This window comes from Grampus griseus (genome assembly GCF_964374135.1).
Source record: "Grampus griseus genome assembly, chromosome: 3".
NCBI lineage: Eukaryota > Metazoa > Chordata > Mammalia > Artiodactyla > Delphinidae > Grampus > Grampus griseus.
The window spans coordinates 165,130,522-165,143,681 of NC_139019.1; the positions used below are offsets into that span (position 1 = coordinate 165,130,522).

General features: G+C 49.4%; 2 protein-coding genes across 10 annotated transcripts in view; both read right to left on the minus strand.

The window, feature by feature from the left end:
- LDLR (low density lipoprotein receptor) overlaps positions 1-3,791 on the minus strand; it is a 35,972-nt gene extending 32,181 nt beyond the window's left edge. For both annotated transcript variants that reach the window (XM_082650505.1, XM_082650504.1), the window contains exon 1: positions 3,613-3,791. In XM_082650505.1, coding sequence (XP_082506631.1) covers positions 3,613-3,679 — 67 coding nt within the window. In that variant the 5' untranslated portion in view covers positions 3,680-3,791. The remainder of the gene's footprint in view (positions 1-3,612) is intronic.
- An 8,630-nt stretch (positions 3,792-12,421) lies between these two features.
- The window catches only part of SMARCA4 (SWI/SNF related BAF chromatin remodeling complex subunit ATPase 4), an 87,268-nt gene continuing 86,529 nt past the window's right edge, over positions 12,422-13,160 (minus strand). For all 8 annotated transcript variants that reach the window (XM_082650744.1, XM_082650745.1, XM_082650750.1 and 5 more), the window contains one exon: positions 12,422-12,934. In XM_082650744.1, coding sequence (XP_082506870.1) covers positions 12,902-12,934 — 33 coding nt within the window. In that variant the 3' untranslated portion in view covers positions 12,422-12,901. The remainder of the gene's footprint in view (positions 12,935-13,160) is intronic.

Here is a 13,160-nt window from a genome sequence, read left to right on the forward strand (position 1 = left end):
TTAGGTGAGATTAGGAGGGCCACAAGGAGGCTACAGGTGATAAAGATAGAAATACAAAGAGTGTTGACAAGCATCAACAGAACTTGGTAACTGAACTACAAGGAGGCCAGGCTGGAGGTGGCCCCAGTGGAGCCCATTCATTCAAGAGAAGTGAATGAGCTGAGCTTTGGAATCTACTGCTATCAGAACACAGACTGATAAACACATTGCCCAGCTACTGAGCCAAACAGGATATCTCCCTCAGAGTTGCCTCTACAATACACCCCACACCCCACTGACTCACAACCGAACTGTGATCATGCCTGAAAAAGGAAATGACTCACTTCTAGATCCTGGCACACAGGGTGAGCAAAAACCAATCGGAATTCCAACACTCTCAGAAAAAAGTAAAAAAGGAAGTTCAGGCAAGGGGCATTCTCAGTGAGGATCCCGGAGGAGGACCTTCTGTCATCCCCTCTCCCAACCAGGCGATTGTAGTTTCGATTGCCACTACTAATCCACTTTGCACAAGGAATCATCTTACACACAAAATGTGCTCCTGGAAAGGTTAGAACTATTAAAACATCTTAAGGCCCTTTAAAGAACAATAACCCCGTTCCCTGGATAACAAGCCTTCCCCTGGCAACAGTTAATCAAATATTTGCTTGTCATAGACGGCTGAAGACCCCACCAACAGGAAGACCCCACTACTACCTATTTCTATCTGAACAGCTGGCCAACAGCTCCAGACAGTGTTTAAATGAAAAGTGAATGGATTTCACCATTACAGGGAACGGTCAGCTGGGAAATAAATCCCATAGCCTTGCTCATGGGGATGGGAATGAGGAACAGTGAGCACCAAGGGACAGCACATCAGATGGGTGTCTCCACAGCAGGCAACACAGTCCTGAACAATGGGTCAGAACTAGGCCTGTTTCAAACGCCACAGCCCAAAGAAATCACACCTCTTTCTTGTTTTCTCCCTGTTCCAGAAGCAAGATTTGGGTTTTCTATGTCAGTTTCATTTGAATTTCAGCAAAAGCAAACCAGAGCTCCCAATTCCTTATCTCCTCATGCTGGAGATGCCTAAAATTACATAAGCACTGCACCCTCCCTTAGGAAAAAAAACAAAAACAAAAAAACTAAACTCTAGCCCTTAGACCTCTCCTGTCACGAATGACAAGTCAGGAACAACATAATTGAAACACAAAAGGGGAATACACATTTCTGCTTTTTCTCCAGCACACAAATGAGGTGGTAAACGCTTTCGATGTTTTCCTTCCTGTTACTGAAGACAGTGGTTGTGCAGGGAAATCAAAATAATACATGGAATCATTTTCTTGAGAAAGAAATGGCGGGATCTAACAGACTCCGCGGAAAACAAAGGAGACATCCTTTTACCAGTGCTCTTTTCCACACCAGGTGTCGCCAAGGTATTTTCCCCAAGGGTGATCTCGATGGTAGATTTTGTTGCCTTTGGGGAGGGGTAGCCTGTTTCTATCACTGTTCACAGCTGGCTACTTCCAGTGTCTTAGCAACACATGGTCTCTTTCCTGACAGCGGGGCAGAGTATGGATGCTGTTAATGTACTTAAAGTGGAACATGAAAGGCCATCCAAGCTCTGAGCAAAAAAGGCATCTAGAATTGGGTCTTATCAGGGGAGGAACCCTACAGATAAGAGCAGGAATACTGTGGAAAGACAGAATGAGGCACATATTTCTCTTAAAGATTTGCAGTCTCAAAAACACTCTCCCTATCTTTTGCCAGTGTTGCCCGGGAAGAAAAGTATGCTTGGCAATGATCAATGAACAACCCTGGAGCCTGCTGCCAAAGCAGACACAACTCTTAGAGGGACCACTCTACTTTCTGAGTTTGGATGTGTCCTTGGCATATTTGAGGCTCCACACACAGCTGTTAACTGATTTTGATCTGGCTAAGGGAAAGCGTGCAGTTAAGATCCCAATTACTTCCATTCCCAAAGGAAACAGACAAGAAATTCCCTCCCCCTCGGGGCAAACTGGAGTAGTCAGGGCTGCTACAAATGTACATGGTTGTGTTAACACCAGAGAAGATACTTAGTAGCCGCCAGCTCTCGGGAGCCTGGGAAACACACCAGAGGATCAGCCTCCTTGAGACCCAAAATACACCAGATCCTTCGCCACCCAGTGAAAGAGGAAACTGAAGCACGCAACACATCTTGCTCAAGACTTCACTGCCATCGTTTCCTCTTAGGAAAGGAGTGGATCACGTGTGAAACACAGGCTAATCAAGCGTCTCTTGACCAAGCCACGCTCCCTTTGCTTCACACAACTGAATGGCCGAATTATTACAGTAATCCTCTGCCATGTGCAACCTCCCTTCCTCTCCTCCCAGAGGAAACTGATGGGTCACAGGTACTGATTCCAAGAGTTCAAAGCCACCTCCCTGCCAATAAAAAGGAAAAGCTTCCTGCATCCTGTTAATCAGACAATCCCAATCCTTTTCTAGGCCCAGCTGGTCGTAAGTAGGAAAAGGACCATTTCTCTATTTTCCAGAGCGAGGTCAAATGCCTCTGGGAGCCAGCAGACAACTCAGGATGGTGCCTCAACTAGCCTCTTAACCAAATCTAAATTTCAAACCCTCTAAAACGAAATGCTGTCCTGTGGGCAGCACAGCTGAACCCATTCAGCGCCTCTGAACAAACAAGGCAACCCGAGGGCCATGAGGGTGGCCTAGGGGGCACGTCTGCGAACATGTCCCGGGCGGGGTGGGTGAGGGCGGCCCCCGAGGACAAAGCGGGGACGAAGGCCTCGCCACAGATAGAGGGGAAAACTGAGGCCTCCGCCGAGGGGGCCGAGGCGCTCGCCGAGCGCCTCGGCCACGCTAGCAGAGCTTCTCCAGGGGCCCGGGACGTGACGCCTCCTTTGTGACAGAAGCTGGGACCAACCTGAGGAATCTCCTTGGACGTCCTCACCGAGAACGAGGTGCGCCGCTACTCTTGAGCCAGCCCCGCCCGGCGCCGCGCGCGCCTCCGCAGCCACCGCTTCCCATTGGCCAAGGGGAGTGGCTCGAGGCTCGCCTGTTCCAATGGCGCCCTATGGGAGCTCGGGGGCGGGGCTGAAGGCGGTGGCCTTGGGAGGAAGTGTGGTGCGGGTCCTCTCAGTTCCGGGAGCCAGTAGCGCCCTTGAGCCGCACAAAGCCAACCTGCCCGCCGCCGTAACCTCTGAGGGTGAACCGGCGCAGGGGCGCGCCCGCAGACTACCCTGAGCGTGCAGCCCGGGACCAGGCTGAGCAGCCGGGTTTCGGGTCACTCTCACCCCTAGAATAACTCTGGGAGGGGGTCCCTCCCCCCATTGGTGGAGACCCGCGTACCCGGCTCTAAGACAAGAGGGTCTGCGGTCGGGTGGAGACTTGTGGGGAAAGCCGCATCTCGCATTCCCCTGACTCCCCAGACCCCTCAGACCCTCCCAACCCTCGCGCTCCCCTTAATGCTCCCTGCAGCCATTTGGGAAGGATTTCGTGCCATTTTCCCACAAGTCTTACAAGGGTGGAATGATTTTACGTTCTCTTCCCCTGCAAAAAAAAATTACCAAGAGGCTCTCCTAGTTCGCAGGCTCACCCCCACCCCGCGCGGGCTTCTGGAGCCAGCCTTACCTGCACCCGCAGTCGCAGCGATGAGCAGGGCGACGGCCCAGCGCAGCCCGCAGCCCGCAAGCCTCATGTTCCCAGCCTCTGCCTGTCACGCCCCGGACTGGGCTGCTGTCCGCTGTGTCCACTCTGGAAACCCGAGCTTCGCGCGGCCCTGACGCGACTGCACGCGGGGCCCCAGTCATTTGCAGCATTTCAATGTGAGGTTTCCCGTAGAGGGAGGAGTTTGCAGTGGGGTGATTTTCAAACATCTTCACCTCACTGCGAGAGGAGGAGTTTCGAGAGGAGGAGTTTGGAACGGCCGATGTGACATGGGCTCCTTAACCCGTGAAGCCCTGACTCGGATTCCAGTCCTTTCCAAAGCCGCTTCGGGACAGGCTGCCGGATGTGTCCCATTTGGGTAGCCCCTGAAGAGAGGAGCCGCTGCCACGCCCACCCCCAAATGGAAATGCGCGTCTCCTGAAGGATCTCCCTTACATTTCACTCCACTTTTAATTGTTACGTTCTCTTTGGTGCCCAAAGGCGATTAGCAACCACCTGTCCTTCCAAATCGTCTAATTGGCCAATTGACATCTCCCCTCTGACTCAAAAGGAAAAAAACTAGAGATGCTGGAAACTACACCCCCCTACCTCTGTCTCTCCTTGCCTTTTCCTTTGTAGGAATTGTTTATAGATTTTAACTGTTTCGTCATATACAGTCTTAGAGGGTTCTTCCAAATCACCCCATAAACAGTTATTAATGAGGCATTTAAATAAAATCGTCACGAAAGTACAGCCAAAGACTGATTTTGTTTTGTGGAATCCAGCACTTGGATGAATTATGAGCAAAAACATCTCTAAAATCAATTGACCCAATACCTGGGATCTGGACATAAATATTGATTTATCCTTTAAGGAGAAGGAGTTGAATCAACAGAGAGGCCCAAAGCCTCTCCCCAAAGCAAAATGAAAACAAAATAGAGCTTTCAGAACTGAACCCGATTGCCTAAACCACAGAGGGCTGATGGAGAACAGCTTTCAAGAATCAGGGTGTCTCTTTGGAGATTCATGAACTTCCCAGAGGCCTCTGGCCAGAAAGCCTCCCGTAAGGGGTTTGGTAGTTTTGGAGGGTTCCCTCAGGAATGAGCAGAGTTCTCTGAGGTTTTACAAACTGAGCTTGGCAAGGCATACTTACCTCTCAGCAGGCTTACAGGAAACCCAGGAAAGAAGGCAGAAAAGAGGCAGAGAGGAAACAGAAAGAAAAACAGTGATTTAATCCAGGGGAAGAAATTTATAGACAGTGTTTGGCAGTAAAGCTTCTGAATCAGACAGACCTTGGGTGAGTCACTCAGTTTTGTTTTGTTTTTTAACACTTATTTATTTATTTAGTCTGTGAAGGGTCTTAGTTGTGTCATGCTGGATCTTCATTGGAGCATGTGGAGATCTTTAGTTGTGGCATGCATACAGAATCTAGTTTCCTGCAGGGATCAAACCTGGGCCCCCTGCATTGGGAGCGCGGAGTCTCACCCACTGGACCACCAAGGAAGTCCCGAGTCATTTAGCTTTGCCAATTAAAAAATGGGAGATAGGGACTTCCCTGGTGGCTCAGTGGTTGAGTCCACCTGCCAATGAGGGGACATGGGTTTGATCCCTAGTCAGGGAAGCTCCCACATGCTGCAGAGCAGTTAAGCACTGCTGAGCCTGCATGCCACAACTACTGAAGCCTGCGCGCCTAGAGCCCTCTCTCCGAAATAAGAGAAGCCACCGCAGTGAGAAGCCCACGCACCGCAACGAAGAGTAGCCCCCGCTCGCCGCAACTAGAGAAAGCCCGCACAGCAAGAAGACCCAACGCAGCCAAAAATAAATAAATTTTTTAAAAAATAAATAAAAATTAAAAATGGGAGATAAAATAAATATGGGAGAGAAAGTAATGCCACTTCCCTTACTTGGCAGGTTCAGTATCAGGGTCAAAATGAGATCATGAGCAAACACCTGGAGAAATTTACAAGGGCAGGTAAGTTCTGGGAGTTGCAACATTTATGAATGTGTCACCATCCAATTCCAATTCCTTACACCATATGCTCCTTTTTTATTTATTTATTTATCTTTTAAAGTCAGGAGCCCTAGGTGTGATTTCACTTCAGAAAAATTGCAAGACCTCACTGGCTCAGTTTCTGTTGTGAGCCCGTGCTCACAGAAAGAGAAAGCCCGCGCGAAGTAATGAAGACCCAACACAGCCATAAATAAATAAATAAATAATTTTTTAAAAATGTCTAAATAAATACATAAATAAACGTGATTGGAGCCATGCTTGCTTGGCACATAATAGACACAGTGTATGGGTTCCCTGTTTTGTTTGGCTGTCTTTGCAACTACATCTCTTTTTTTCCCCCCCTCTCTCTTTTCTTTAGGGAACACTTTTGTTGACTTGAAAAAAAATGCACAACGTGAGAGCTGCAAGTTAAGTTTTATTTGGGGCAAAATGAGGACTGCAGCCCGGGAGACAGCGTTTCAGATAGCTCTGAGAAACTGCTCCGAGGAGGTGAGGGGGGAGCCAGGTTGTATAGAAGTTTTGTAACAAAGGGCAGGTAGTCTAAACATAAAAAGATTATTGTTAATTAAAGAAAACCAGATATCTCAAATTAAGGAATTTAGCGCTTTTCTCTGTATGGGAAGATGTAAAAGTCTGGGCTCACTGGACCCATTCCTTTGATATGCACCTCAGCTATCTGGGGCCAGTATCCTGTATTTTCACATCCTGAATTTCCTCAGGGCTCACCATCTCCCGAGTGGTTGCAGTCTGTTCGCTGCTAGATGGCAGGTATTCTTTTCAGCCCTGAGTTTCCTCAGGGCTCACCGGGTCACATTGGAGGGCTGCAATCATTGATGACTGTGACACTCTTTGTCTATTGATATGACAGGAAATATTCTGTTTACAAATATTCCATTCCATTTATAAATATTCCATTTATCACTTTCTTTCTCATAGGAACTTGAAAACAATCTTTCCATGGAATCCACTTCATCTGAAAATTCCTAGACTTGCAAAGTCATTCAAATCCAGGGCAGGCATTTTCCTCGTTCTAATTAACGGACAGCCTTCTTTGTCTTATTTTACACCTCTCGAATTCACCAGAAGACTCAGACCAGAATAGGTCTCTGAACAAAGGGGTCTGCTTTTGACCAAGGTGAGCCTTCGTAGCTGTCGTCTGGCCTTTGACCCAGAAGTCAGCAGACAGAGGGTGAGTAACTGCAGGTGCCTTGGTACCTTCCAGTAGGTACAATTAGAGACTTGCCTTGACTCGGTAGCCATCAATTATCTCCACAAAAACGCCTATAAGCCATATGAGGGCAGAGACAATGGTTTATATATCCAGCGCCCTGTGGTAGTAAGGGTTAAATAAATAAATGAAAATTAGAGGTGTTTTTTTTTTTGCCACACTACGTGGCTTGTGGGATCTTAGTTCCCTGACCAGGGATCGAACCTGCCACTCCCGCAGTGGAAGCGCAGAGTCTTAACCACTGGACTGCCAGGGAAGTCCAAGAGATATTATTGCTGGCGTAGCTGCAACAACATTAGAGATGCCCTGCTTCTGAATTCCACTATTGTTGGGATTTTGATAATTCAGAACTCAAATTTGTTCTGGGCTGCCTGTCCTTCCTTTCAAGCAGAACACCAGACTTGAAGGCAAACCTGTATTGAGAACATGGAGAAAGCCCCAAGTCTGTAGTTGGGGAGAGTCAAAATTGAGGAAGACACCACCTCATCCTCAAGGACTCCGGGAGAGAGAACACGGCAGGATGTGTATATAAACATGAGCCCATGCAGTGCCAGATGGAGAGTGCAGAGGCTACTTCTGGTATGAGATGTGGAAGGCTACTAGAGAAAAAGTATATTTTCATTTAGCTTGAATTGGTGAAACATTTCTCTGGTTAGGAAAATGTAAAAAGACTTTTTCCTAAGATCAGGAACAAGAAAATGATGCTTGCTTTCAACCCTTTTATTCAACATAGTATTGGAAGTTCTAGCTAGTGTAATTAGGCAATTAAAAGAAAATAAAAGGCGTCCAAATAAGAAAGGAAGAAGTAGGGCTTCCCTGGTGGCCCAGTGGTTGAGAATATGCCTGCTAATGCAGGGGACACGGGTTCGAGCCCTGGTCTGGGAGGATCCCACATGCCGTGGAGCAACTAGGCCCATGAGCCACAACTACTGAGCCCGCGTGCCTACAGCCCATGCTCAGCAACAAGAGAAGCCACCACAATGAAGCCACCGCACACCACAATAAAGAGTAGCCCCCGCTCGCCACAACTAGAGAAAGCCCACGCGCAGCAACGAAGACCCAACACAGCCAAAAATAATTAAAAAATTAATTAATTTTAAAAAAGGCATCTTGCTGGACATTTGTGTAGCTTGCTTTCCTAGCCTTAACATTGCTCTAAAGATCTTTCCATGTTAGCTTAATTAGACCCATGTCATTTGAAAAATTGTTTTAGGATGTTCCAGTTGCTATCACTGTGTAAGAAATCACCCCACAGCTTAGTGGCTTAAAACAACAGTTTGTTCTCTCTCTTTCTTTGTGTCGGGAAGGTGGGAAGGGCTCATCTGGGCAGGTGCACACAGGTGGGGTTTGGCCAGCCGTCTCTTTCTCCTCCTGTGGTCTTGGTGGTCTCTCGGCATGGGCTTCTTCGGGCTTCCTCACAACATGGTGGCTTCTAGGCATTTGGGCTGTTCCATGAGAGCTGACGGCTTTAACAGGGAGTGTTCCAACAAACTGAGGTGCTTTGTATGACCCACTCTTAGTGGTCACATTGTCACTTCTATTGCACTCTACTGCTTACCAAGAGTCCCAAGCCAAAGTCAAGGGAAGGAGAATTAGATTCCAGGTCTTGGTGGGGGAGTTGCAAGGTTCTAGAAGTGCATATGGGGTGGGAGATATTGTGGTGGCCATCTGTCACATGTGATGGTCTATACTCTTCTGACTGCCCCCCTCCCAGTCCTGGCTGTGTCAGGGCACCCCAGGGGCTCCCATCATGCCCTGACCGTCTGGTATTCCAGCCAAAGGGACCTGCTCACCCAAGTCTTGCTGGGGCCTTCCCTGACTCCCTGAGGACACAGACATGGCTACATTACTCAACACAGCACCCTTTCCAGGGGCCATTTCACCCTCCCAGACCCAGGGCCTTTCCTCCAGATTTGGAGCAGGTCCCAGCCCCCGAGGACTCACTCCTGTGCCCCACAAACCTGGGCCCAAATCTGTGTGGCCTTGGGCAAGTGTCTCAACCTCTCAGAACTTCACTTGTGTCATCTGTGAAATGGGAGTGAAGTCCACACCCCTCAGGGTTGTTGGGATAAATGGGGGAGGAAGGCACTGGCCAGCCGGGCCGAGATAGAGGGGAAAGGACTGTCCAGATAGATGGGTGCTGAGAGCAAAGGCCAGTGGGGGGTGGTGGGTAGGCAGTTAGCAGCTGTCACCAGGAGTGACAGGAGTTCAGGCTGGTAGAGGTCCGTGGTTCCTGGCCAGTGTCCACATGAAGGCCAGGCTGGTTCCAGGACCTCAGGCCAAGGTCAACGTGGGAGAGCCAGGCCAGGCGGATGACCTCTCACCCCCAGCACAGCCCACGTGTTCCTGGGTCACCACCACACTTGGCTTTGCATGTGTGGGTGTTCAGCCCAACTAGCTCCTCTTGTTGATGCCCTTCATTTGTTTTCTTCAATTATTTCTCTTTTCATTGTCACCATAGAAAAAACAGAAATGCCCAAAGAAAGAAATAAGAAACCTCCGTGAGCATCGTTTGGCTTCTCATCTCCTAGTGGGCTCAGAGAGGTGCAGAGAACTGCCCAAAGTCACATAGCCTGGACGTGGCAGGGCCAGGATTCAAACCCACGACCACTCAATGTGGAAGGAAGGCAAGTGGGGCTTGACAACCACTGGTTCTAGGACTGGCTGTGCAGGCTTGGGCAAATGTTTCCCTTCCCTGTGCCTCAGTTTGCTCATCTGAAAACTGGGGCTAACCACCTCAAAGTATGCAGTGAGCGAGTGGTGTGCCCACAACTTTAGCTGGGCACATAGGCACCAGAAGATAGGCTGCATTTCTCAGCTTCCTGTGCAGCTAGGTGTGGCCACTTGACTATGTTGTAGCCAACGAGCACTTAAGAGAGAGTGAAGTGTCAGTTTCCAGAGAGGATCTCCCTCCCCTTGCCTCCTTGTTGATGGCTGGAATGTGGAATGGATAGATGGAGCACCAGCACCCATCTTGGGCCATGAGGTGATGCTGGACATAGGGGTGGCAAGTACTAAAGCAACAAGACAGAGAAGGAGCTGTTCTCCAACACTGAGGCACCAACTCCAGACTTTGACATGAGAGAGGTATGAACTCATGGCAAATATTATTTTGGATTTTGCTGCCATCTATTCACCAACAAACTATGGCAGACAAACACTTTTCTCCTACTCAAATTTCACATATACTTTTTGCCCCCTCAAGGGACACATTTCTGAATTGGCCTCAGTCTAAATACGTGAAATCAAGGTGAGCTGCTTTTCTGTAAACATTAAAATAAATTCAAATTTGTTAAAATGAAGTCAAAGCCGTTCACACACAAAAATGTGGACTTTCAAAATGACATGAGTATCTTGGCAAATCCACTCCATAAAAGCAACCTTAAAACTAGACAGAGTTGTCAAAAACAACCATTTCAGGATTCTGGAGATTAATCAAAGGCATTTGACAAATTAAGAATTTACTCAAAAATATTTACTGAATGGCAAGGTAAGAGCAGTGGGAGGTAATGGGTTTTTTTGGCCTCCCAGCTCCTATTGGACTGGACAAGCCATGAATATCACTGCTGGAGCGGGCTGACTTGACTAGGAGCCAAGTAACACCTCAGGCCATTGGGCAAATTGGAAACAGCAGGGATCTCAGGGTGGAATGAATGGGGAAGGCCAAGGCCTCCAAACTAGCTGAGGTTGAGATGCTGGCTGCAGATGGGTAAACTAATCAGCATTCAAAGCCGTGTGTGTGTGTGTGTGTGTGTGTGTGTGTGTGTGTGTGTGTGTGTGTGTGTGTGTGTGTGTGTGTGTGTGTGTGTGCGCGTGTGTGTGTGTGTGTGTGTGTGCGCGCGTGTGCGTGTGTGCGTGCGTGTGCGTGTGCGCGTGCGCGCGTGTGTGCGTGTGCGCGCGCGCGCGCACTGAGCCCCGTCAACCTAGCTGCTCAGCAGGAGGCCGTGTGCACATGTTGAGAAGATGTAAGAGGGACGGCAGGAAGCAAAGGCAGGTCTGGCTTGCAAACTGCCTGAGCACGGGCCCCTGGCACAGGGCCTCACTGACTCAGGGGTTTGAGCACAACCTCTGTGCCATCACTGGCTGACCCCGAAGTTAGGCCGACCCAGGGGTGACTCCAAGAGGGAGTCAGCTTAAAGATAATGAAAAACAGTAACTTTCAAACATGGTGCAGAGACATAAACAGCTGCACACAGTGGGGGAGAGAGACCCTACAGAGTCAGCTCAGCAATAACTAAAACAAACAAAACAAAAATGCCACCAGGGGCTTCCCTGGTGGCGCAGTGGTTGAGAGTCCGCCTGCTGATGCAGGGGATAGGGCTTCGTGCCCCGGTCTGGGAAGATCCCACATGCCACGGAGCGGCTGGGCCTGTGAGCCAGGGCCGCTGAGCCTGCGCGTCTGGAGCCTGTGCTCCGCAACGGGAGAGCCCACAACAGTGACAGGCCCGCATACCGCAAAAAAAAAAAAAAAAGAAAAAAAAATGTTCAAAGATTTAAAGTGAACAGTGTTTGAAGAATTAAAGGCAAATATGATGACAATGACTCGCAAATACAAGATCTTAATGAAGAGACAAAAACTATAGAACCCAAAGTAAGTTCTGGACTTGGGAGCTCTCCCTGATCACCTGGGCTCCCACAATGCCCTGGGATTCCTGTGTCACAGCTCTGACTGCTGTGTGGCACCTGCCGTTTTTTTCCAAAATATATTTATTTATGGCTGCTTTGGGTCTTTGTTGCTGCACGCGGGCTTTCTCTAGTTGCGGCGAGCGGGGGCTACTCTTCGTTGTGGTGCACGGGCTTCTCATTGCGGTGGTTTCTCTTGTTGCAGAGCATGGGCTCTAGGCGTGCGGGCTTCAGTAGTTGCAGCACGTGGGCTCAGTAGTTGTGGCTTGCAGGCTCTAGAGCACAGGCTCAGTAGCTGTGGTGCATGTGCTTAGCTGCTCCACGGCATGTGGGATCTTCCTGGACCAGGGCTCAAACCCATGTCCCTGGCATTGGCAGGTGGATTTTTTCTTTTTTTCTTTAAGTGTCTTTTTTTTTTTAACATCTTTATTGGAATATAATTGCTTTACATTGTTGTGTTAGTTTCTGCTGTATAACAAAGTGAATCAGCTATACGTATACATATATCCCCATACCCCCTCCCTCTGGCAGGTGGATTCTTAACCACTGCGCCACCAGGGAAGTCCTGCACCTGCCTGTTTATGTGACTGTCTCCCCGACCCCACCTTAGCTGCAGAGGGGAAGGGACTGAGCTGTTTGCTCCCTGCATGACAGGGCAGGCTTGAACACATGATGGAGAATGGCAGTGGTAAGGGAGCCAGAGCCCAGGCTTGCAGTCAGATGGTGTGAGGCCTGGGCAAGGTGTTTGCCTTTGCGTGGGCTTCAGTGTCCTCCCCTGTGAAATGGGACCCCTGGGATCTGGTGATGGGAGGACAGGGGCCCGGATATGGTGAGGCCCCACACGGGGCCCCAGGGCCTCACAGCGCTTGGGGTGGCAGCGGACATTCACCACCACCCCAGGAGCTGGGAATGAGTCCACCAGAAGGCAAGACTTTTGTTGTAGGTTTAATTTATTACTGTTTGACATCCAGTGACACTGACATACCCCCGCCGGGCCTATGGACCCCTGGCCCTGGCGAGTCTGACCTGTCCAATAAAATACAGTACGAGGAGTGGACGGCTACACACATGCATCCACAGCTTAAACTACAGTGATTCCAAACTGCGGCCGAAACAGTACTGCCAGGGAAGGAAAAGAAAAACAGGTGTCGCGTGTTCCCCAATTCATAATTCTTTTTTTCTTTTTTTCTCATTTTAAACAGTTAATGCTGTTACCAACGCTACTGATGCCAGGACAGGGCCAGACACAAACAGTCCTACATCTTCTCTGCTGTATAAATATGGAAGATTTTTGTTTATACAGTTTATCCCAAGTCTGAAACTACATCTGCTGCTACCCGTTACTGCTAAGGGCTACACCATCTCAGATCTGGAACGAGCGGCTCGGGGTTGAGACTCTGGAATGTCGGGACTCAGTCTTCCTCGCTGCCACTTCCTGAGCGGTCCTGGAGGGGGGACAGGAGGAGAAAGCGTGAGTCAGCCCCGCCCTCAGGAGCACCCCGACTGGCGCCGACCTCAGCTTTAGATGCACTCAACCACCAATGCAGGCAGCAGAACCGCTCTGCCCTGCAGGGAGCGGGCAGCACTGGCTCCACGAGGCTGGGTGCGGACTGGCCTTTGCCCTCATCCTCTGCTGCCATGGCCACACTGTGACGTCACCGTTCTCCCACA